Source organism: Dermacentor albipictus, chromosome 2 (assembly GCF_038994185.2).
Source record: "Dermacentor albipictus isolate Rhodes 1998 colony chromosome 2, USDA_Dalb.pri_finalv2, whole genome shotgun sequence".
NCBI classification, from domain to species: domain Eukaryota; kingdom Metazoa; phylum Arthropoda; class Arachnida; order Ixodida; family Ixodidae; genus Dermacentor; species Dermacentor albipictus.
The window spans coordinates 96235320-96261607 of NC_091822.1; the positions used below are offsets into that span (position 1 = coordinate 96235320).

The window sequence follows — 26288 nt, forward strand, 5'->3', positions numbered from 1 at the left end:
AAAATCTCGACTGTCTAGCGCTGACAACCGCTAGGCAGGAAGAGAACGGCTGCTGGTCAGGGGGGGGATTGATGTCTTGGCTCGCAGCGACCACTTGTGCATTGATGTCACCGCCCCAAAACATCCAACAAGGACAGGCAACTGCAAAATGAACCCCACAACACGGCTCTGCGCCGAGATGACGTGCATTGGCTCTCACTTTAGACTCGCTAGGCTTCAAAAAAAAAACATAAGTGCAGAAACAAAAAAAATGCTGCATTTCGCTATGCCAATTTCTGAAGAAAATTCCTGCTGACACATTCAGCAATCATGGAGGGAATTCTGCTAAATGAGAGGGGATCTTCTTCGCCTAAAGAAAAGTTAACACTAGTAACCCTAAAATTTAGGCGGGACCCCCAAACGCAGAATTCAAATTAGCCTGCTCAAACCATCCGCATTGCTATGCAACTTTCCCTTCTTATATCTAACGGAGAAGTTGTACTCTTGGAGAGTGAGGCTCCATCGGAGCAAGCGGCCGTTTTTGTGTGACATTTGATTGAGCCATGTCAGAGGACAGTGGTCGGTCTCGAAGATGAACTTCGCTCCGTACAAGTAAAGCCTGTTTCACATGATGCGACTGCAACGACGAAAATCGGTGCTGTCGCACGCGTCGCAATGCGATTTTTAGAGGGCTCATTTCACATGATTGCGATTTTAACAATGCGACTGGTGCGACGCCCAGGGTTGCTTAGTGCCAGGTTTCGTGGCACACGCTGCATAATTCATTTATTGTAGTGAATAAAACGTTTACACTATAATATTATTGACTTCTTTTGATTATAAGCAAATAATATGTACGTTTACTCATTTAAAAACGTTAGTTAAGATTTGTCTTGGGGTGCGCGACGGCGGTTTCTGTAGTTCAGTGCGACATCGCGCACGTAAACAGCTGTTCGTAGGTGGTTCAGCGGTGTGTGTTGCCTTATCTACCTTCTATGACCGTTTTGTTCTGCCTGTGCTACAACAATCTGCAAGATGACCTATCGACAAGTTCATATAGCTACCCTCACCGTATATGCAGTATTCAGAATTCGGCTGCCACGAAGTTGTCGTGTCAGCCCAACAAGATCCTCGCGCTACCCGTGCTCGGCGTCAGCGTCTAGAGAAATGATGCGTGTATATTGCCTGTCATTGCGCATATGTGGTGCCTGCTCCTAGCCATATTCTTACGCCAAACGCAACAAGAAGCACCAACCCGAACGCCCGCGTGTGCCCCTGAACGAAGCCTCAAACGATCTGTGTGATTACGACGTGGAATGAAAATTGTGTTGTGAAATTCAACCTTAGCGCTAGCCTGGTTCGTCCATCGCCGTGCTTGCGCTGCGAATATATATATGGGAGCCCCCTCTCAATATTTCTAAAGGCGCAAAAGCCGACGCATCAAATGTTTCGAGCAGTTACCGTCACTTTTGTAGAAACCTGTACGTTGTAACATAGCATTCTAAATGACACGCTTCTCGTCCACTGTGTTGTCCCGTGTCTCGCGCTGGTAGTATACTCGGAACTTCTAACAAGAAGACCATATCAATACGCGCTATTCATAATGCAGAATCGTAGGCCCACGGCAGGCGCACTTGCCGTAGAATTTTTCAGCTTTCTGCTCAGCCTCGCACGCCTCTCACGGTTAGCCTGTTTTGTGTAAATAAATATTATTATATTAATAATGTTATTAGATATTATAGTTTCTTCACTGTAATTTATAGCAATCGTCCAGATTTCTTAAGCTAGTCATGCATTTAACCTATATTAGATCAACATTGTTACGACATGCTTATGGGAGTCATTTCAAACTAGATTGCTCAGCCAGAGAAAGTACAAATGCAAGCCTCAATGTTTATTCCAATTTGGTATTCCTATACATTATATTGTCAGAATTTTATGCCTGCTTGCATTTCCTGCAATTCAATGTTCAGAGCTGGAAAAACTGATTCCTTTTCTTGCTGTCGAATGGCTGCTTCAATGTCAATAGCAAGCTATAATTACTCATTTCGAAAGTGTTAAGCAATGACTATATGTCTAAGCTTATCAGTGCGTTTTTGTTCCACGAACACTTTTAAGTTTTCTCTCTCTCTCTCATTGACAGCCATGGAATGAAACCGTTCACTTTCATATGTATCAGAATGCAAACATTCTGAAATTTGTCCTGAACATTTGTCTGCGTCCTATAGTGTGTATGTTTGTATTAAGTTCTGGGGTTACAATCGCAGTGATCTACACATATTGTTATATTGCAAGAAACAAATTTATTTCACTTTGTTTTCAAATCTACAATGTGGCCATGCAGTAACGACTGCATTAATAAGCAAAAAAGAAAACTGCAGATTCAGTGTACGTGTTGGAATCTATGCGAAGTGAAGTTTTTGTCAAGTGGTCAATTAAATGCTGTTAAAGTAACTGCGATATATACCATTTGTCTTATTTTCAACAATCCAACTTGTCATTTTTTGCAAGGTTTGCTTATGCACCGCATAGGTCACAACCTTAATGTCATGTAATCTTTATGCATTACACTGTTCACAAACCATACCGAAACGCAAACGGCAGTTAATGTAGATGGACGCTGCGAGACATCAACACAGTGACGTTTGTTGAGCAAGGAATGGTGCGAGGTGTATGCAGATGAATGAATGACGTGCTTATGAACTTATTTATTTATATACCTCGCAGGCTGCAAGGTTGGAGTATTATGCAAGGGGGAATAAAAAAGTTGTTACAAAAGGAAGAAGGGCACAACATTAAGAAAAAAAACAGCAAAAAAAGCAGTACCACTACATTGCACCAACTAGCCCAACGTGTTTTACTGGCACATTATACAATACTTAACAAACAATAACAGAAAAAGTTACTGCCCATGCACCCTGTACAGATGGTAAACCAGCGAAGCTGAAATGTGCAGCCCCGGTTTTTATCACTGGGTTAATTCCAATGGCTTATTAAAGTCTTTCTATATTATTGGTTATGTCTGTGTTTCTTAATGAGGTTATGCACATGTTTGGCTTGGGTTTATCACATTGTTTATTTGGAATGCCGCACATTGCACTTTGCAAGATCACCATCTTCGAAAGTGCAAGGAGCAGCGGTTCATTGTGTTAATCCAGGTGGTCCGTCGAAGTCTTTCTGAATTATGTTACGCATTTGTGTTTTGTAATGCGTTAATCATAATGTTTATGACTCAGTTATGCACTGTAGTTACCAAGTGACACACCGGGGCTGCACATTTCATTTAATTAAATACAGGGACACATTTTTGAACCTATAGGGAAGTCTGAGAGAGACTTCTGCACGCGCGCTCTGCTGCTAGAGAGAAATGACGTCACTATCGGTGTAGCCATTGGCCCGCCACACCTTTGCTGCAAGATAATTATGACATCATGATCTTGTCTTAACCCCGTCCCACTCTGTGTCCCTTCCTTGGAATAATGCGTAGATAAATGTTTATGTGTTAAATGCATAAGCAATTTCTATGTCTACCCAACAAGAAATGTCTCCGTCCCTCATGTAAGACGAACAATGGCTCACAACCCCCGAAACAATGGCTCATACCCCTACGCTAGGGTTCTTGTGATCGGACCATGAGCGTTTCGTCTAGGCATATACAGCTTCACTCTAAAAAGAATGAACACCTTTCTGCTAGATACCAAGATAATCTCATGAGGTGTTCTAACAAATGAAAGTTTATTGACCATGCCGAGTAAATGCTGGTCGACAAGCAATAAATCGAATTTACACAAAAAGCAGAAGCAAGATCTGATGCGTGTCCATACAGATCCCAACAGGAAACGCATCCATCTTTGAAAGTGTAACAGCGGCCATGCTGACACAAGATTCTCCCAGTGTATTTGCATCTACAGCATCCATAATTTCTCTAGGCAGCCGATCTCCACAGAATGCTAGCTTCTTCCTCTACAATGCACTCTCCACATCTGAGCGTGCATCGTAGAGGAAGAAGCTAGCATTCTGTGCAGATCGGCTGCCTAGAGAAATTACGGAAGCTGTAGATCTAAAAGTGCTGGCTTAATCTTGACATCACGGCCCCCGCTAAAAATGGATGCATTTCCCGTCAGGAAATGCACATTAATTTTTGCTTCTCCTTTTTGTGTATGTTCAGTCTATTGCTTGTCAGCGAGCATTTACTCGGTGTGTACATTAAACTTTTGATTGTTAGATCATCACGGTTTTCTTGTTTGTCCTATGTGTTCTTTGGTGCCATTTGCAGCCAGGCTATTCGTTTTTTTTTTTAGACTGCAGCAAGTCACTTTAATAGCCCTCATGATACCTTATAAAATCTTTTATTTGGCCAATGTAGCAAGAATTTACAGTGTGAAGCAGTAAGAACAGGGTATGCTAACTTCTAATTAAAAGGTTTATTGTGAAAGTGCAGTGATCTATAAAGGTTACCACAAAGTAGTGCAGCAATAAAACCTGATAAAGACTAGTGCTTGATGAAACCAAACATAAAAGCAGGAAAGGGGGAAAATACGTATAGATATACAAGTCCAGGGAAAAAAAACAGTGATGACCAAGTGTGCAAGTGGCTACCTTCCAAGAAACTCATTTTTTCCCCAATGGCATGGAACTGGAAGAATGTGCTTGCATTGCATAAGCAAACTGTCAGTCTGTCTATTGGAATAACAACAGCGTTTCTTGAAAGGTGCTGGCATGCAGGATTGGCAATTGTAATTATTTTTTCCTGCACTTGGAATTTTTCTCTATTTTCTTTCTGTAGCATATTTATTTATGTTTGGCTGCATCAAGCACCAATTTTTATCTATCCTTCAATGATGTCTTTCTTTTTCTGGGGAAAATTCGGGGAAGGCAGGAGATGGAAATTCAAGACGATGAGCAACATGATAACAAGGTGAAAGTAGGAGCCAACGTTTCCACACGTGGACTTTGAAGAAGACAAGTCCACTTGTCGAAACGTTGGCTCCTGCTTTCACCTTGTTCTCGTTTTGCTCATCGCCCTTTTACAACTCGCCACATTTTTACAAATGAACCTCAGTTGAAAGTCAGTCCTCATCCATATCTAGTGTCATCCTGTTGATACTGCTCCATGCTATGCACTCTTGCAACATTTGTGTGTGTATGTGTGCACACGTGTGGATTTGGATGCGAGATCGGGCCCTTGGGCAGAGGTATCATTCTTCTCCTGTGCAGCCTTATGAATTCATTAACTATACTGCAACAGAAATGCAATGGACAGGAACGAAGTGAACACACAGAGCGCTTCGTTCTTGTGTGTTGTCTATCTGTTGCACTTTAGTTAATAATGAATACACACAAACTCATCTAGTTTTCAGTTATTATGTCAGGCTTATAAGCCCGCTTGTGTCCTGGAATAACTGCATGGCTATGTATCCTGTAATTTAATTTCTGGCCATGTGCTGGCAAGTCGCGTGTTAATCTCTTGATTTTCCTGACAATCTTGTGTGATGTGCAGGCCCAGACAGTTTCTGGTGAGTCCATGCAGGGTGTTGTGCAGGGTGTAATCTGCATTACAAGTGCTGCTTTGATTGCTTTCCGTTCAGCTTTTCTAGGTGTAGGATGACCTAAAATGGTACTCACTTATATGGGGTTTAGTTTTATGTAGTGTCATACTACTGTTACACTGCTATTGCCAGATCAGTGTACTATATGTGCCTTATGTTTGCTTGCATCTTCGTGATTAGCAACCTCCTGTGTTTGTTTGGCAGCTGCATATAATCTCCTGGCCTAATTGTTTGTCCCCATATTTCACGGTATGGGCCTGTTGTGTTTCAACTTCACGTACTCCCGAGGTTGCCTTTCTGAAGGGAGGGGTGTTTGCATCTCATATGCTAACTGGCATAGTATCTTGGGACGAGGTTCTGAGCTCTTGAGACAAAGAATTTGTGCTGCAGGCTGCAACTCTACTCTGTCTAGGTGCTTGTTCGTTAGCTCTTTCTCATAGAGGTCTTCAAGCATGGTACAGTTGGAAAGACCTGTTATTACTACCCGATGCCTGTATTCGATGAGTTGTCTTTTTTGTGTGCTGTTGGTAATTCATACCGTACCATACCTTGGACACAAGCACAGCATCTGCGATTTTCTATAGTATCCGCTCGCCCACCCCCGTTATTTCGAGATTATTCTTTTCACCAGGTGTGGAAGTTGCGTCCAGGCATTGCATAATTGTTTCACCCACATGCTGGCTCTGCCGTCATGGGCTTACACTAGCTGAGGATTTGTGGATGTTGACTTGCGGGCATATTTGTCCAGCTATGTGGATCACTATGTGCAATCTGGGGTAGTTCTTGATTCTAGTCTTTCTTTTTTTCTGACGTCGATATGAGCTGACTTATCAGAAAGCGAGAGGCCAGACTAGCCAAGAAAGTCTGCAGTGTTGTCGAGGGCTTGTTGCATCATTTTTGATTTCTGTATAAGATAGCTTTCCCACAGACTGTAATACACCATAGGCTGTAGTGTTTCTTGTAGTATGCCCGTGTTGTTGGTGTGTGTGGGCTAAACGTACCTCCAACTCTCACCTGGAATTTTCTGTCTTTCAGAAAGTTAGTTTAAGTGTTCTACCAGAAATGTTTTTGCACATCGTTCCTCTTATTAGAGCAGCATGAGGTACTGCTGTTAACCCTTTAATGACGAGACATATAAATACCGAGAAAACATGTTTATTGTTCTATCTAAATATGCAAAACACGTCAAGAGTAAGCATAATCAACAAAAAGAAAAAATATTTTGCAGAAATTTTTCAGCAATAGAGGGAAAACCCCAGGCAGGAAACTGGAAGTGGGCTTCACCCCATTGAAGCCACCTAGCTTTATTTTCCATTTGTATAGACAGCTCTTATCATATGTGAACCAGAGGTGCCCATTTCATTTGCTTTACATCAGATGTGCGACACCAATGCAGCTGCATACGTTGCATTGGCCTGTCTCCTCTGAACTTGCTTGCACAAGACAGTGATTCACGTGCCAAACTTCTTCTTCCTCGTCCAGTGTTCCTGCTCTAAACCAACAAATTGACAACCAACAACGCTTGCTGCTTGTCATTCAGTGTTGGCCGAAGACATTTAGCTAGAAACTTCGTACTCGATACTTAAACTCGACAAGAAAAAAATTCTTTTTTGGTGTGTTGCCTGTAGGCAACACTCGTCAATAAAGGGTTAAAAGCCTCTTCACTCTGTTCATTTTTTCATAAGCGGTATTACACAATGTCCTGCAATAAAGTTTCTGCTGCTTATGGCCCACTCATATCTGCCAGAAGGGACAACTCTTGAAAAAGGTTTTCTTTGTGCTATGTGTGCGACGTAGTATGAGCATTCATGCCTTGACATTTATACATCTGTATAACCAGCTTCTTGACAGAGTACTTGCTATACCTGATCATGCTTACTTGCAATGTGCAGTGCTGTTGAACAATACATATTGATGCAATGAATATTTACACACTTGAATTATCACGAAAGATGGTTGTTTTACAATTCTGCGCTTTGCTTTCTATTGGTGTTAGATTTTGCATAAGCATGCCCCCCGTGCAATAGCATTTTGAAGTGTAAGGGTTCAATAAAAGGTGATGAACTAAATCTAAGTGCAAGAGCTTTTTTTCGCACCTATGACTCCCATCGAAATGCGACTTCCATGGCTGGCAAATCAATCCCTCGCCTTGTGTTAGCAGCAGAATGCTATAGCCACAGTGGCAGGTGAACAAATTGAAGAACAATATTTCTGTCTATAATTTTTTTTCTTGCCTGTATGTAAGTAAAGTTTGGAATAAGTTTGTCATTGCAAAAAAGCCCAGTTTGTGTTCTTTTATTGAATAAACCACATATTGTGTATAGTTGAAATGCAGAAATTTGTTCTAAAATCCTCAGGTGATATATGTTCTTGCAAGTAGCATGGTATTTCATTACTTACAAAGATAGTAATCGCAGCGGATATCGTTATATGGGTTTACACACTAATATATGTGATCACAAACTTATTAGAAACTTACTAGAAACATGTAAGGCATGAATGTTTCTGCACACTTGATCAGCTGTGAACGTGCAAGAACTGCTTGTACTGGCTGACTTCACTGCACAGTTTAGATTTACTTTTCTTCAGCGTGTTGTTTTATACTGTTTTATCCACACAAGAACAGGGCGTTTGCCTGCTTTTCGCATTGTTGCACGAGTTCTACATAATTGTGCAGGAGGGTACGTTGTCACTGTATTTACTTAATCTACTAGCTGTGCAGTTAGTTACCTTGCAGAGCAAGTGTTCATACAGATGCAGTAAGGATACAAAGTCCGCAACATAGTCAATGTTTAATGGTTTCTGTGCAAGAAAAAAAAAATTCTCCAGCGAAGAGGTGCAACCAAACGTGCATGTAATATTTTATTCAAGCCACGGATTTAATGCTATCGTAGCAAATTCATTACGATAGCCTACACTTTTGCTCTGTCAGATTTAATAAGAGGCAAGATAAGCTTTCAAGATGCATCGGGAAATTCGTGCTTGAAAACCGACAAGAAAATGCAACTGAACGGTACCGCGTTCAGCGCAACGTTGAAACTTCGGGTACTTTGCTGTCTTGTCATTTGCCCTTGACGAGGTTGAAATAATTCAAGCTGCTCCGTAAGCGCGATTTTTGCATGCTACTCAAAACATTGTAGCGACCTCGTCGTCTGCTGGGGATCGAACACCTCCTAGCACTGACAACTCGCAAAGGCGTACGAAGCAAACGTGAAAATGCACTTCATTTGCTGTGCAGAGTGTCAACAAACGCATAGAAATCGGAGAATGCAATCTGCGGTACAAGTTTTTTATTCTCCCTTCGCGTACGTACCGAATTCGACGATCCACGTCTCCGCGTATTGCACTTGTCGATCGAGACGCCATTTTCCAAAACAAACCAGCGAAATAGCTCCTTTGGCAGCTCTCCGCGCAATTTCGACGGAAAATCGCAGCGATCGGTGCGACGGTGCGACTGTGCGACCAACCGGTTGGTCGCAGCCGAAAATCGGGGGGTCGGCACTGCGACTGCGATTTTCATCGCAAACGACGGAAATCGCACTTCCGGTGCGACGAAAATCGCATCATGTGAAACAGGCATAACACGACAACTTCTGGGCGGCCCAAACCAAACAAGCGCATTCCTTCTCTGAAGCGCTGTAGGCTTCCTCCCTTACATTTAGTTTACGGCTGGCATAGAGGATAGGATGCTCCTCGTTATCGTCGCCGACCCGACTAAGTACCACGCCCATACATCCGTCGCTTGCGTCGCACGGAACTATGAATTCCTTTGTGTAGTCTGGCGCGCGAAGCACAGGGCGTGAAACCAATAGCGTTTTCAAACCTTGGAAAGCGTTTTCTTTGTCCTTATCCCAGTGTACGTTACTCGGTGCTCCCTTTCGGAGGGCGTCTGTTAATGGACTTGCCAATTGCGAGTAATTCGGAATGTACCGTTGATAGTACCCCACAAGTCCCAAAAATGAACGAAGGTCCGTTTTCGGGCGCGGCTGAGGAAATTCTCCAATCGTAGCTATTTTCAGCTCAGCCGGCCGTCTCATGTCCTGACCGACAACATGGCCCAGATAAGTAACCTGCGAACAACCAAACCTACACTTTTCCGCTTTCATCGTTAAGCCGGTTTTAAACGTACGAAGCCTCGCATTCTTGTCGTAATAGACTTTGGCGTTCTTTTGAGCTAGTGCCATGTTCTTTCCGACTAGTTCTTGGGTTGCGCTTAGCCGTTCCAGTAAATTTAGCACGTATTCAACCACGGTTGGACTCTCCCCTCTTTCCTCCCACATCTCTCTTAACATTCTCAGTGGAGACCGGAGTGTCCTCCCATACACTAGTTCTGTTGGTGAGAACCCTGTCGCCTCATGTGGAACCGTTCGCAAAGCAAACAAAGTTGCCGGCAGACAGTTCTCCCAGTCCTCCTTGTGCTCGTAACAGAGCGCACGCAAAACTCGCTTAAGCACCGAATGCCACCTCTCTACACTGTTTGACTGAGGGTGATAGACAGAACTGTGTATTAACTTTACCCCGCATTTTTGCAAGAATGTGGAAGTCAGTGCGCTCGTGAATACTGACCCTTGATCTGCCTGAATTTCGGCTGGAAACCCAACTCGTGCAAACACTGTCAAAAGCGCGTCTACTACTTCGGTGGAGCTGAGCTCTTTCAAAAGGATTGCTTCTGGAAACTTGGTAGCCGGACACAGCATGGTAAACAAGTACCTGTAGCCTGATTTTGTCTTTGGAAGAGGCCCTACCGTGTCTATTACAAATCGTCTGAAAGGCTCTGTTGTTAAGGGCACTACCTTCAGTGGAGCTTTCCATGTCTCTCCTGGTTTACCAGAACTCTGGCAGGCGTCGCATGATCTTACAAATTTTTCTACATCTTTGAAACAGCCAGGCCAGTAGTATTCCATAAGCAATCTTTCCTTTGATTTGTTTATGCCTAGGTGGCCGGACCACCCATTTCCATGACAAAGACTCAAAAGGTCCTCCCTATACTTAGTAGGTATGACTAACTGATCTAAAATCCTACCCTTTCGATCTCTGTAATGCCGATACAACAATCCTCCTCTCTCATGTATCGTTACGTTGCGCCTAGCAATGCCTTCTTTAGCTGTGTCATGTAATTTAGCTAAGCTCTCATCATTCTTTTGCTCAGCTGCCAGTGACTCTCTATCCACGCGTATGAGTTGATCAAAGTTCTTTGAGGCCGGTGATAATAACGACCCTGTCTCGCTTGTGAGCGCGTCTGCTTGCTCTTCCTGCAGGCTAGAACTCTGACACTCTAGTGCTACGCTCTCGTTGAGCTGGTCAGCTGGCAGGCTCTCCTCAACTGTTCTTTTGTCCCTCGGGCCTAGCTCGGATTCGGGTATTGAAGTTATCCCCTTTTCTGCTTCCGCTGGAGGAGCTTGAGCATTTTCAGCCGAAAGCGCCGCGATCTTACGAGCTTGGCCTCTGGTAAATGCCTGTACTATGCCCTCTCCCAGTTTGAGCCCTCTGTCACGCAGTAACTGATTCGAGCGATTCGAAAAGATGTAGGGATACTGCAGTGACAAAAATTTGGAAACTGCAGCCTCAGTCTCTAGCTCCCCGAATGGTCCACTGATTTTGACTTTGGCCATGGGCAGACACACGCTGTGTTCTTCTACAACCTGTTTTATCCATGCTACTTCTCCGGTGAAGTCATCTACCATCACGTAAGACGGATGGACAATGTCCAGCGTGGCGGCACTGTCTCTTAGCACTCGGCATGGTTTTCCATTAACTTGCAGGTCGTGGAGATATGGACTTAAAAGTTCCATATTCTCATCTTTTTCCTCCACGTAGGAAAAAACTACGCTAGACTTCTCGCAGTTTACAGCTATATGTCCCAGTTTGTGGCATTTGTAACAGCGAATTGGTCTAACAGATTCGAATTTTCTTTTCTGTTCTTTTTGTGCGGTTTCTCCGTTAAGTTTCTCCTCGCTCTTTTCTGCGGGCTTTTCCGCCATGTCTACAGGCTCGGATCGCCTAGTTTGTGCACCCTTTTTGAACGGAAATGGTTTCCGCGGTCCATTTCAACCGTCCCAGTTTCCCTCCTCGGCGTTCAACTTTCAGCGGGTTGCGTACTCTTCGGCTACTTCAGCCGCCCTTTCCACAGTGTTTACATTACCTCTGTCTTGCACCCACAGTTTCACAGCTTGGGGGATGGTTTTGTAAAACTGCTCTAGACACATGCATTCAATGATCATGTCTCTGCTGTCGTACGCTTCCGCGCTTTTAAGCCACTCGACTAGGTTGGCCTTTAAGCTATATGCAAACTCCGGATAGCCCTCGCTATCTTTCTTGCCTGTGCTCCTAAACCTTTGCCGAAAAGCTTCGGCTGAAAGGCGGTATTTCTTCAGGAGACTAGCCTTAACTTTCGCATAATCATATGCATCCTGCACACTCAATCTGGCGATTACTTCCGCCGCCTCACACGGCAACATAGAGAGCAACCGCTGTGGCCATGTACTCGGGCCGAAGTTCATCTTTTCGCAAGTCCTTTCAAAATTGCATAGGAACAAGCCTATGTCGGTCCCGACCTCAAATGGCTTTAATAGCCTGTCCATGCGGTACGATTCTGCCTCACTTGATCGACCCAGAGCGCCTTCACTTCCTTGAGACAACTCCAAACATCTGCTTTCAAGTTCAAGTTGCATTTTTCTTAACTCGCGATCTTTATCGCGTTCCTCTCTTTCTCTTTCCCGTTCTTCTCTGTTCCGTTCTTCTCTTTCTCTTTCCCGTTTCTCTCTCTTTTTGAGAAGTTCCAATCCCATTTCAATATCTTCCTCACTGGCCTGATTGGAAATTAGCTCCAATAATTCCGATTTGAGCATTTCCTTGCGTACATCTAGGCCCAGTTCCTCACCAACAATCAACAGCTCGTCTCTCAGCAGTGTCCTTAATTCCATGACTGCTGCTTTACTGCCTTGATTCTGCTCTCTAAATCTAGCTAGGAATACACAACCTAGCTAACACACAACAATCTAGCTTCCCTACTGTTCTAAACAGAACAACCACAAAATGAAGCCTAGAGAGTCAAAGCAAGAACCAAGCACTCACCGCAGATACAGCACCATGTCGCAAAGTCCATCTCACCGCTGTCAGCCAGTTGTCAGGATTGGGGGCTCAATCCCATCGTCCGTGGTCCTTTGCCAAGATTGGAGTACGGCATGAATTCGAAGGTAGCTGGCCCATGCCGTCGTCCAACTTATTTACGCTGAGATCGTTGATGAAGTGAAGAAGTGTTTCTCATCGAGAACGAGGAAAATGGGTTTATTTACAGAAATTAAATCAGTCTAACATGACTGCTTGAGAAAAAGAGTATCAGTCCAACATGACTGCATGAGAGAAGTGACTCAGTCTAACATGACTGCTCAAGAGAAGTGTCTCAGTCTAACATGACTGCTCAAGAGAAGTGTGTTCAGCTTTCGCACAACCACAGTTTTTATACACTCGATCCGCCGGCCATACGAGGCGGCGACTGTTCGTTTACTCATCACCAACTCGCCGCTGCTCTGCAGATCAGTTTACAGACACAAAGGCACACACATTCCGATGCCCAAACGACGGCGTTGAAGGGGTGCCGTTCCGGGAAGTATCGGTGCCGATCGAGGGTCGCTCGTTGTTTTGCGCCTGGACGAGCATGAGAAGCACCAAAATACGGCTTCCCCACGGCAGCTTGTCCATGCGTGTCAAATCAGGTCCACGTTGGGGAACTCCGAAACCATTGTTCACGCACCGAACTCGTCCCGTCACAATGTCGATGGGGCTGGAGGAGAGAGGCGGTTTTCAGCACAAAGGCCGCTTCTTCGAACGCCTCCCAGCTGCAGCGACGGTGAGGGGGAGATGCGCGTCGTGTCGCCCTGTCGTAACTGTGTGGCAATCTTGCTTTGTAGCTCGCCATTCTTAACAGCTCCGAGCATCTACTACAAGTGAACCAGTGGTGATAGCACGGAACGGATGGTCGTCTTTTTTTTTCTTTATATAGATACTACGCTATATAGCAAGCGCTTTCTTTCATGATTTTGTGTGAAACAGTTCAACTGCAAATTTTATCTTAAACACGTGGGGCGAGAGCCTTTATATTTAACTTGTTCGCAAGTGATAACGTTTATTTTTCGGTAAAATAAAAGTTACAGTTAATTAATGACAGTGCATCCGGGATTAATTATCGCTTTATTGTCCTGTTCAATGCGCCATCTCCCGGATATTTACACGGTACACGTCAGTAGATAATTCACGGCCAAACACGTCAGCAGTACCATTTCTCCGTATTTTTCTTTTCTCTTTTTCAAATGATAACTACGTTTCTCTCGTATCTCGCTTTTTATAGACGCCGAATTATGAATTGCCCCATGCTAATGATTACAAGTTAACGCCACCAAAGGATTTCCTATCTAAACAGGTGGGAACAAAGCAATTTTTCTCGGCATCAAGTGAACTGAAGTCAATGATGCTTGTTGGATTTCAAAAAAGAAGTCGTGATCTATCACTGTTTTGGACAATACTTTTCATTTAGGCCACCATCATTGACAAAACTCGTCAACGCTGGCAGACAATGTGTAGGCCAAGCTGTGTACTCAATTTGACTAAAATCCGTGCACTATATAATAGAGCGAAACCTTCAGCCAGCCATTGCCGAGAGACAGTCGTACTTCAGAAAAAGGATAAGGGCTTACCCATTGTCCCCCGATAATCATTCCATTGTCCTGGCATTCAGCTAGCGGCACACCACGCCCGCTTAGCGGCGAACAAGGATGAACCCTTTCTCTCGCTCTCGGTGATAGTTTGAAGGGACCTTTGATCGGCTTGCGCCATTGCTGGACTGCTCTGAGCCGGTGAGACGGAGTGTAAATGTGATTTGTGTTAGTAAACGCGAGCACTGTAACATCACTGGAACACAGATGCATGGACGGAAGAGCTAGCTAGTTAGTTAAATGTGGTTTAGGGACGCAAAAGCTGCAAAGGCTATGCTGAATGCTCCAAATACAAGGTACTTTAAAATCCAATTGAAACAGAAGAGCCGCCCCGCGTTCTTTTCAAAAATAATCTTCACTCAGTGACGGTGTGACAACAGTAACCCGTGCCTAAAATATCGTATTTTATGGACAACGAAAGCAGGCATACAGATGATCACTTTCCATTTACAGTGCCATCTTTTCTTTGCTTCGTTTTTCGCGTAGCAGTTCTTCCACAATTTTCTTAAGAGAATTACGGGAAAAGGGATGGCAGCTGCCGGGACCGTTGTTGGCGAGGTGGAGTAACGGTGGGTTCGGATGGACCTACAGGTGGGTTGGTAGGTGGACCCATGTCTGTAACCGTCACCTAGTAATGCTCGTCTGCAAGTGATCTGCACACAAGAGAGGTTATCTTTCTGTGCAAGGATAAATTAAAGACGAATAAAAGATATAGAAAAAAAGGTTATGCAGTTTCAACATTATTTCTGTACAATTTTTGGCATTTGGCATGTTGCCATTTTTGTCACTATTTTCTCCGAGTTGAGAAATCGTGTGCCTAATTCAGTAACCCTTTTGTTCGCAAGAGTTTCAAGATGTTTCAGTTAAATGCCGGTCGCCTTCGCTAATCGCATGCGGTCGCGGTCACTATATATTAACTGGTATTTGTTTTTGTTTTTTACGAACTGATCTAGCCTAAAGCTGATTTGAGAATACAGACACTTGTGTACAGTGCCGTAACAGAAAAGCAAAATTTCAGCTCCTTAAGTCATCCATTTCCTTTCCCTTTCCACAGTGCAGAGTAGCAAAGCGGACTTGCGTCTGGTTAACGCTTTCGCGCTGTATTAGTCTTTCTTCTGTTCTGGTTCTCTCTTTTCTAGAGAACAGCTGCGAACACGTTTTATTCTTTCGTTTTCGAAGATACCGCCATTCCTGTGAGAATTTCACCCTCCTTCGGTAATCGACTGATGTCAGAAGTTGCAAGTAGCACAGATCCTGCGCGTACTATACAAACAACACTGTGCGGACTTCGGGGAAAAAATTGACAAATGGCAGCCAGGAAGGCCACAAGAAAGAACTGCGTCTGGATTTATCACTTCATTCCTCCGATTGATAGCGTGGGGCGACAAAAAGAAAGAAAGAAAGAAAAGTGGAGCCTCTTTCTTCGATATACTCTCGTAACCGGCAGCAACTCTCCTCGTTACCGCAGCCTGCCCTCACCCGGAGCCGCCCTACAACCCGTACACCAACACGGCACTCTCCTGTGATTCCCGAGAGTGCCAGAACTACGGTGAGTCAGTGGACACATTCTTGCGGAGCATGCACGTCCAATGAATTGTACGCGTGCCGCATGGCTAAACAGCTCGAATTTGTCCTCGGATTCGCGATGACAGCAAAGCAGGTTGCCAAACGAAGCATAAATGTCCAGTCACGAAGTGTTCATCAGGGGTTGTACATTCTGTTCCCGTGACGTGTGCTAATGTTTATAGATGGGCCAGACAGAGTGGTGTGCAAACGACCGACTCAAAACGTGCTCTAAATATAATAATTAAAAAGAAAGAAAGACGACAAGTATATCATATCTATACAAAGTAAGGATCGTAGTTCTATCGGCCGTATGAACTCGCAAACATTCGCTTACTATGTAAATAACAAGCGTGGTGTCAGCGCCCACAAGCAAACATGAACACATCACACTCGATGACCGCGGACAGTCGCTTTCAAAACGCTGGCGTGAGGAAGCGCCGAAGCGGCAGCGAGAAGTTACCTTGCTGTGTATCGCTTCAACGCAACCCGAGTGGCGAGAACGCAGCAGGCGCAAGGGTAGGAGCTAAACCGTGTTATAGCACACCCTAGTGTGAGCTGCCGTCGCACCTACACACACCCTCCGACGCAGATCGCTTTCAAAGCGCGCGCGGCCGCGAAATGCGCAGTTGCTGCCGGCGTACAGCGCCGGCCTCCCGCCCGCCCCACCACGCGGTGCAATGCGCGCGACGGCAGACGGCGCGTCGTCTCCCCGCTTTCCCCCATTGCACGCGCGAGATTGTGCCGCGACCGTCGGCGCCCTTCTGGCGCGGTCGGAGTACAACGCCGCCCCCTCTCTTCCCTCCACCCGGGGCCTTTCGCGCGACGGAAGACGGCGCGTCGTCTCCCCGCTTTCCTCCCTTGAACGCGCAAGATGGAGCCTCCACCGTCGGCTCTCCTGGCGCGCTTTCACTCGCTCCTACAACATTCGGCGCGTGGCGACGGTGTTATCGCTCTTGGACTTTATACGGAACATCTTGACGACGGCGACGCCATTAACGCGCCTGGAGTGTCCAGATAATTGCTATCGCAATAAAAAATAGAATGGGCTTCTGAAAACGATAACCTACTGTCTAGCTGCATATAATATTTGCTATACAGTACCTCTTCAAGCTTCTGAAGGTTGTTCTGATAAGAAGTATAATGCGATTTTTTCCGCGGCTTCCGTCGCTCCGCAATGGTCGCATGCTGTCGCAAACAATCTGCGACCATAGTCACCGCCGTCAGTGCAATGTCATGTAATTGTACTTTTCATATGCATCGTTCCGTCGTGTAGCGCCGTTTTCTCCTGTAATAGTGAGAGAAAAAAGCCTCTACCACGGACGGTATGCGCACTTCAACCAGCGCGCCGAGATCGTGCGATCTATGGTGCGAGTGCGTTTGGCTTTCCACGCAGTGAACATCCTCCGTTCGAGCCAGGTTCCGTTGATGGAGCCGTGCGAGGATTTCTACGAGTTCGCCTGCGGCGGGTGGACCAAGGCCGTCGTGGTGCCCCCCGACGAGGTCACGGCCAGCGTCCACACCCGGCTGCTGCGGCGCGTCGAGGACGAGATCGGAGGTGCGGCTGCGCGCGTTCCGCTACTCCCGCCGCACCGCGGTCACGTGTCGACCTCATTGGCTTATCCATTGTAGCACAGGTATGACGACACGTACTTAGAAAGCACGCGAGACAACAAGCGGCGCTATACCGTTAGCGTGCCTTCTATGTCCGTGTCGTCAATTGTACCTGCATGCGCTGGAACATATCACAAGTTGACCCACCAGCAAGCCCACATGACCACTCTAATCTATCTATTAAGGTTTATGAAAGGTTGTGAGAACTGACTGGTGAATGTTAAGCCAATTTGTCTAGTACGTTAACCGTACATCACTACCAGTTCAGAAGTCAAACGTAAGAAGCGAGAGACCGAATGGCAGAATGAGCCTTCAGTTAGCGAAAAGGGCAAAATAGCGAGCACGAAGGATTTCGTGGGAGAGAGCAACAGAAGCTTTGCGGTGTATAGTTGGCTCAGTCAGCGCTGTTTCCCTTCCCGCTTGTCGGTGCAGTGGAGCTTAAAACGCTTCCTAGGTAGCTTCCCTGCGGTGACGCGTATACTGGAAAGGTGGGCAAATGCGATGCTTGTGCAGCGACCACCCGGGGGCTATGGCAGGGCAGCTTGCTTAGCAAATCGCCTGCCAGTTCGTCGCCGCGTGGTTCGTATCACGATCGGGTTATAAATAACAGCTGCCGCATTTTCTGCTAATGAACAATATTGACACGTGTAGTTGTCTTTATCGGGCGACACGTTTCACCGCCTAACAAATGTTATAGCACAGCGCAGGACGCATCTATATGTATCGGAAGTTTCTAGAATGTTATCGATGGTTCCATCCGCTGTCTGTTGTCGCCGAACCTTGTGTAATCTTTGAGGGCACAAGTTCGCCCAATAAAACAGGCTACACTCAAAGAACAACGGTAGCGGCGAACACGATCGGCGGTCGTCGAAATCTGATCACCGAGTCAAGCGCGTCGGCTTTTATACATCAACCATCGAATGTTCCAAGGTAATCGCTGGGACCCGCATGCCTTCCACAAAGTTCTACGCCATTTGCGTCACGCATACATGCAATCAGATTACAGAAGGTTCGGCGACAACAGACAGCGGATGGAACCATCGATAACATTCTAGAAACTTCCGATACATTAGACGCCTCCTGCGCTGTGCGATAACATTTGTTAGGTGGTGAAACGTGTCGCCCGATAAAGGCAAGTACACGTGTTGATATCATCCGCGGTCATTCAAGGGTTACGAACTTGGAACAATAACCGGGAGGCCCTTCGGAAACAAGCCGAAATACGCGGCGCGCTCAGTCAAAATATAGCTCCAACGCATACGGAAAACTACACGAAAAATATTTTTGAGTACAGGCCCATATTTTGTAATAAAAAGTTTTTATCTCCTTTTTTTTTCTTTTTTCGCTGAAATGTACGCAGCCGCGTACTTGCTGTTGACTTTACCAAGACGGTCGCACACATATACGTTCACAGTGCTGAAGGAAGAATGGCGCAAGCGAACAGGGACGAGATAGAAAAACACGGACGAGTGCAGACTAGCAAGAATAGTTTATTGTGAAAAAAAAACACGCAAGATATATACTCTGGCACAAACACATGTGGCAGCTTAAAAATTATTGGTTAAATAATGAATTTCTCAATAATCAGTCAAAATAATCAATTAGTGGCCTCGCAAGGCGCACGTCAACGGTCTTACGAATAAAGAATGCTTTAGCAATCTCTCTCACTATTCTATCTTTCCGTCTTGACAGCACCTTGGTTTCTTTTAGCATCGGTTTGCATTTACATTCTTTGCAATTTAGACACAGATTAGACGACGACGGCTGCCATTTCAAAGAAGCTTTGTGGTCCATTAATCGCTTATTCAAACACCGTCGGCTGTTTGGCAAACGTACCACTTACCGCAGTACAGGGGAATGTGACACACTATACCCTTTCCACAGTCAAGCTGCCCGTCACGGTGTTTGACATCACATTCACCGCTGCGCAGATGCGGCCCAACTTGTTTCTTGTCGAGAAGACGACAGTTACGCGGAATCTACTACCCACATTTTTCATGCGGTGAGACAAGGTGAACAGATATTGAGTACTGGCGATTCGCTTATAATTGGCGTTGGCCGTCCCGAGACCTTTTGCTCCCAATTTTAACTTCCTCAGTAATATTTCACTTACGGAGGCTAAGGTACTTACTGGATAACTTCATTGCCTGAATCGGTTGAGTTGACTTGAAATAGCTTCAATCATTCGATGCGGGCAAGACTTGCGCAACGTGGCTTCTAAACAGAATGTGGCAAACCCGTTCTTCACTAGCTTCGAATGACCGGAACGGAGATCCGGGATGGGCTTCCCAGACCTTAGGGAATACACCCAATAGGTATGGTCACACCCAATTAGGATATTTAGATTTTAAAAAAAACTAAATAATCTGCTCCCTAAGTACTTCAAAGGTAAAGTACAGACTACAGCGTTTCTCCTTAAATATCTTGAGCACATTCGCTCTGATACTGATGCAGCCGTTCGCTTCAGAAAAACAAGATAATCGTCAGCATAATGCATCGTTTTTAGCACCACAGCTTCCAAAACACCTTCTAGGTGACGATCAGTTTTACTCAGCTGAATTTCACTAAGTATTGGCGCAACGCGTGAACCTATACAAACTGTCGATCTCAGGATGTAGACTGAATTCATTCAGCGACCAGCGTCGAGGATAAATACACGGGCAGCAGTTCCAGAAATTTCCTCACGGTAGCACCACACTTGTCCTTGAAACACCGTTCATCGTTGTCATTCTGCATACAGTCCTGCACAAATCTCATCAAAGTGTCATGCTGCAAAGAGTAGAATAAGTCCTATACGTCAATACTAAACACAAGACATGGGGCAAGGAGCTCTGTCGCCAGGAACTGGATGACGTCACCAGAGTTCATCATACGGAAGGGATCCTCGATGCATAGTGGAGAGGTGTTCTTGCAGGTATCCAGATACCAAATACTGCCTGGTTCCATGTTCAAATACTGTTACCCGAGAGGGATTGCCTACTTTGTGTGTTTTAGCAGTAAAGAAGCGTCTGAGCAGATGTCCCTTATCATTTTCCACAGCCGCACATAGTCTACAAGCTCTTGCTCCGCTATTATTAGGGGAGCAGGAATTTATAGACTATGCACATATGTACCGGCTGTACATACTGTACCTATAACACTGAGGAAAATCTCCCTCATCCGTCATACGAACTTATTCCTACCCTTTTTATCTCCTCCGAAAAGCAAGCCGAAACACCTTTCTTTCTTAAAGTAAGCATTTTATCATTATCATCTTACTCGTCCGCATCACCAGTCCCCCATATTGTGTTCGCAGTCTGGCTGGAAGAGGAGGGTGTTTAGTTTTATTCCCCCTATACCGTCGAGGATGTCGTCGTTGTTGTTGCTGATGTTGTGTTTGTTGTTACAACCATCGCCGTCTTGCGTGAGCGAAGTATTCTGCGATGCATACGAACGCATAGCGTTTTCTGTAGCCATGCACGTAACGTTGCACCGGCAGTGGAGCTGTTTATTTGACACATTAAGTTTTCCTTGGTACGGAGCTGCGCTGTTAGTGCGGCGCCACATATGCCTTTGTTTTGGCATATATGGTTCCCGTTACCCTAAATAGGTTCGAGAAAATTTTGCTCCCCCCAATAGCCAGAGACCGCCCGCAGACCGAAGAAATAAAATACCAATGTATGCGTGCCACCAATGAGTGTTCTCGCGAAAATCCATGAAATAACTTAAAGCAATTTTTTTTCTTTTTATTTTTATTTTATTTGTGCTACAACAACGACATGATTATGAGGCACGTTGTAGTGGGGCACTCCGGATTAATTTTTACCTCCTGCGATTTATTTACCATGCACATAAATCTAAGTTAACGAACTTTTTCTTTGTACTTCCCCCCGTGGCCGTAGTATCAAACCTCTGACCTCAATTTCAGTAGCGCCAGCGTTTTAGCCATCCGGCTATACTGCATCGCTAGCAAGTTCGCATACAGTAGAGCATTTGCATAAGACGCCAGTGAGGCGCTGGAAAGGCCGACACCACACAGCTCGATTTCTGTGAAAAATTAAGCCTTACTTCTGACGCACCAAGTTCAGCACTTGTCTCCTGTTCTACGCAGAAATCCTGAACAACACCGTGGTGACGTATCGATACCAGACGGCAACGCAGAAGGCAGCTGCGCTCTACCAATCCTGCATCAACGTCGGTGAGCTCCCGGGTGACATGCACGAACTGCTCGAAATTGTTGCCTTTCAATTTTCGTCTCCCCCACAACACTATATGTGCAAAAACGCGGCTTTCATTTCTAATATCATCGCGTATATATTTGTCGAACTAATGCCTTTAAACGGCCTCGTATACTTGTTTGGTCGAATTTGTTATATGTGCGTTACCGCTGTGATACACGTTGTTTGCCGTTTGATTTGTGTATGTGTATGTGAGTGCACCCATGCACTTACATACACAGCGCTTCCCTCGACAAAATGTATCAACCCGGTAAGATTCTTTCTTGTTACCGAGGAAACGGCCGAGACACCGCTTCTATACGCTCACACCGCCAACGCTTCCACACAGACATGCGCAACAGCAAGGGTACACGTCCTCTGGAGGAGCTGCTGTCGTACCTGGGCCTCCCACGGTGGCCCATTCTGAACCGGACGGCGCAGTTCCCCACCTACCAGATCCTGGGACACGTGATCCGCGAGCTGGGATTGGATGCCATTGTCTCCGTGCGCGTCGGTCTCGACTACTACGACAGTGACCGGTACCTGATCTACGTGAGTGATTTCGAGCCTGACGCGCAAGATAGGACATTTATTGTGGGGAACCGGGATGGCTTGGTCGATTGACTTATCACTTTGGAATTGGATCGCAGGCACGTAGTGAGTATCGCGTAAATATGAGCTCAAAGCGTACCCTGACTCTCCCAGATAAACCTCTGCTTAATTAATAACAATTTTGAACAGATGTGGCAGTTTGAAGCGGGCTCAGTTTAATGCCACATTCTCGGCCGTTACTTGTCGGTTTCACTGAAAATCGGGATGCCGAACCGAAAAGATTTCTGGTCTGGGTCGGGTTCCGGTTCAGGCTTCTACATATATTCCGGTTCCGTTCAGGTTCAGCTCCAGAGAAAAAAAAATATACTGGTTTGAAGCGGTTTGAAGCGGTTCATACTGGTTCCGAACAGTTTGGAATTGAGGAGAAATAAAAGTTTTAGAAAACAACGTTTTCCCGTCTCACTCGCGAAATTATTTGACCGAAATATAGTTCTACCCCTATGTGATTCGGACCGATGTACGAGGTCTGTCAAATGTTCACGCAGCGAGTCCGCAAACAAAGTGGACGACTCAAACACAGACTCAAAGGGGTGGAAGAGGCAAGGGGGGGCGGAGGGCGAAAGGATATGGGCGTGACGTCACCGCGACTTTGGTTCTTTTTGTGAATTACATTTTACGCTGTCTACGGCCAGGGAAGAAATATGCGCTGATTTTAGGCATGACGGAATCAACATTCATTTGAGTGTCGCAGCGCGCGAACCGCAGACCTTGAGGTAGTCTTAGAAATATTAAACCGAACGTTAGAGGCACTTTCAGCCACGTGTATAGAAGAAAGTTCGGAGAGCACAGAATAACCAAAGAGAGTTGAGGACATTGCGTTAGCTACTTCTAAAGCTATCTAGTAATACTAAGCAAGCATATTCCCTACTGCATGAATATAAGGTGGCGCGAAAGGGACAGGGAGAGGACCGAAATCAATTGTACGAGCGCGACTTTTTCGCGACCCCGTCGGTCATAATTACGTCACATAATAATGTGCACTTTGCCTGAGCCTTAGCTGAAACCAAGATATTGTTTGACATTGGCAATATCTTTGTCAATGTGCGTTTGAAAGCACGTAACTTATTCTTTCCTCCCCCTAACGAAGCGATTTCCTCCACTCTTGCTTTACTAGCGCCGAGAAGTTCCATCAGCAGCAGATAAGGACAACGACAACTCCTCAACAAGCGCTCAGGCGGAGCAATCGAGGCGACAAACTGCCAAGTTAGCATTGTCCTAGTACGAAGAATTATGTAACGCATAGACTGCCAGACTGACAGGTAGAACACCAGAATAGTCCATTTCTTTCGTCTGACAGATCCAGGATTATCCTTCCTACGCGCATTACCGTGAAAAATGGCGGCGATGCGTATAGTAGGCCGAGGGAAAAGATACACGGTGGCCTCTGGTTTCCCGAAATGACTACCGAATTTTTCACAATATGAGTACCGAAATGAGCGCCGACTTCAGGCGCTATTGACATTGAAATAATTTACCTTGCTGGTCTATAGAATGCTCACAGACATTATACAGACTTATTGAACCACCAACATTCATTTAGCGGACTGTCAGCCTGCCTATGTTTATAGCTTCAGGAAATGGCCTACCGATGGTTCATGACACACTGTCTGGAACTTTTGATCATGCAATGCTTCAGAAGATAAACTGAAATCAAATGCATGAACGTAAACTAATTCAAAAATGTCTACATCTATGGTATTCGATGAACAACTCGAATTCCTCCAATTATTTCAGAGTAAGGGCAGTTCTGAAAACCCCATCACGGGTTGAAGAGGGTATAGCTGAGTGACTGGGGGCTGACTCATGTAGAGGAATAGCTATGTTTACGGAGTCCATATACCACCTCACATTATTTTTATGAGGATAACAGATTTTGGTGAAGCAGCACACTCTGAAAAAGAAAAAGACACGTTGACACAAACATGAATGATGAGGACACACATAGGCGCTGAACTGCAACTATGTTTATGTCCTCGTCATTTATTGTTTGTGGGGACGTCTTTCTCTACAAGTGCGCCGCTTCACCGAAATCATAGCTTGCCAGCCAGCCCATCAGTACCTTTTACGAGGACAAGAGATGTTAATTCCTGCTTTGATTGGCGAGGAAGCGAACTCTATAACGCGACTATTATGGTTACAACGCTAAATATGGGCACAGGACAATGTAAAAACCGGCGAGCACAAAAGCCTTGTCCCACGCCCCGCTTTCGTGCTCCTCAATATTAAAAAAAAAATGCCTACTATGTATAGCCCGATCCATCATGCTTCCAACGTTACGCCAGGACTCGGATGGTGCCGTTGCGACATGGCACGGTCCGCCTAAAGAAAATATCCAGCCGACTGGCGGCAGTGTATGCATCCCCCTGCCTCTGGCGCAGATCGGCCAACCGTCGTTCGGCGTGGAGCCGCCGATACTGCAGGGCCGGTACCGGTCGCCGTTCTTCCGCATCCTGCACCGGTACAAGCTGTACATGTACCGCTGCGCTCTGCTCATGGGCTCCAACGTGGCGGCCGCCGACGTGGTCAACGAGATAGTCAGCTTCGAGGCCAAGCTCGCCGCCGTGAGTCTCCCTCCTCTGCGCGCTCGAATACGCCGCACCTTGCCGCAGCATGTAGTTCACATGTATATGGGAATAGATAGTTAACTGTCCGCGTTCTATTACCGTTGATTTAATGGCGGGAAACGCACGTGGATGGCAGCAGCAGCGCTTGTAGCGACATATTTTGACGCTTAATTCATTCAACACAGCGGCTTAATTTAAGAGCGTTGATGAGCTGAATAAGCGCTTTCATCGAAGTAAAATGTCTCTGTTTCGCCCGAAAGGCGAATCATTGATTGCGATATCAAATTATTAGATAACTATAGGAAGTAAGGTTTGTTGTCTTATTGGCCTTACGAACTACAGTAAACATTCGCTTATATCTATAAATTAAAGCATGGTGTCACGCGCGCACGGGCAAACACGAACGCATCTTACTCGATGACCAAAGACACTCGCTGAGCGAGAACAGAGAGCACACGAAGCCATCAGCTATCTCGCGTTGCTAGCCATTGCACCTGCCGTAGATTACGTCCAAGATAGGGAGCGCACGGCCACGCTCAGCCGCGCATTTAACGCGCAGCCGCGACCGCAGTAAAAGAGAATCGCGCTTACCTGCCCCTTCTCCAAAAGGACTTCTTCTTGGGCAAGTTGGTGCTTAGATTTCCTAGGTATACTTTGTGGCGCAAAAAACATTTCTGGAAAAGGCACAGAAGAAAGGGAGACAGTGAAGCGCCAAACTACCAACTGTTTAATGACAGCCTGAACAAACGTATAGAAGAAAATACAACTTCCGCTCATGCGCAGGGAACCAAGGTGTTTCTTCTGTCCCTTTTCCAGAAATGTATTTTGCGCCACAAAGTATACCTAGGAAATCTGCCCCTTCTCCTTCCTCCCATTCTTGCGATGAAAGACGGCGCGCGTCCTCCTCGCTCTCCTCCCTTGCGCGCGCGAGATCAAGCCACCATCCTTCTCGGCTCACCCTCACTCGCTTTCCCTGGCACCTAAAGCATGCGGCGCCGCGGTGCGTGATATAATGTTATCGCATTCGGACTTTATCCGGAACATCACGGCGATGCCGGCGTTGATGCCGACGGCGGAATTTCGCCTGAACTGTCCATATAATTGTTACTGCAAATAACATAACCCCTCTGCGTTGTTGATGTTCCTGCAGACGCCTTCACAGCAGCAGGAAAGTACAGAGCATGGTTCTTTGGAGCTCTTATTATGCAGGATTTAGTCAACTTCATCATCGCAGAACAGCACTGTATACAAGCACAGATGAGCTCACGTCTGCGTCTCCGGCATTTCGTTACTATTTAAACATCGTAATTACACATACGGACAGGCTACAGCGCTCCCTAACGTTGACACGTTCCTTCAAAATTCTGCAGATAACGGAGCCAAAAGATGTCGTCCACAACCCGAGAAGGGTCTACAACCTGATGGCCCTGAGAACACTGGAGGGAGCCATACCCGAGGTAAAGTTCGGGCGGCTCGAGCCTCCCTGAACCAATCACTTGG

At 45.8% G+C, this 26288-nt stretch overlaps 1 protein-coding gene across 3 annotated transcripts in view; it reads left to right on the forward strand.

The window, feature by feature from the left end:
- The window catches only part of LOC139056004 (neprilysin-1-like), a 73493-nt gene that overhangs the window by 13036 nt on the left and 34169 nt on the right, over nucleotides 1–26288 (forward strand). For 2 of the 3 annotated variants that reach the window (XM_070533765.1, XM_070533767.1), the window contains exons 6-11: nucleotides 15708–15788; nucleotides 17199–17360; nucleotides 21507–21593; nucleotides 21962–22164; nucleotides 24603–24785; nucleotides 26159–26245. In XM_070533765.1, coding sequence (XP_070389866.1) covers nucleotides 15708–15788; nucleotides 17199–17360; nucleotides 21507–21593; nucleotides 21962–22164; nucleotides 24603–24785; nucleotides 26159–26245 — 803 coding nt within the window. The remainder of the gene's footprint in view (nucleotides 1–15707; nucleotides 15789–17198; nucleotides 17361–21506; nucleotides 21594–21961; nucleotides 22165–24602; nucleotides 24786–26158; nucleotides 26246–26288) is intronic. The other variant, XM_070533766.1, reaches the window with a different exon arrangement.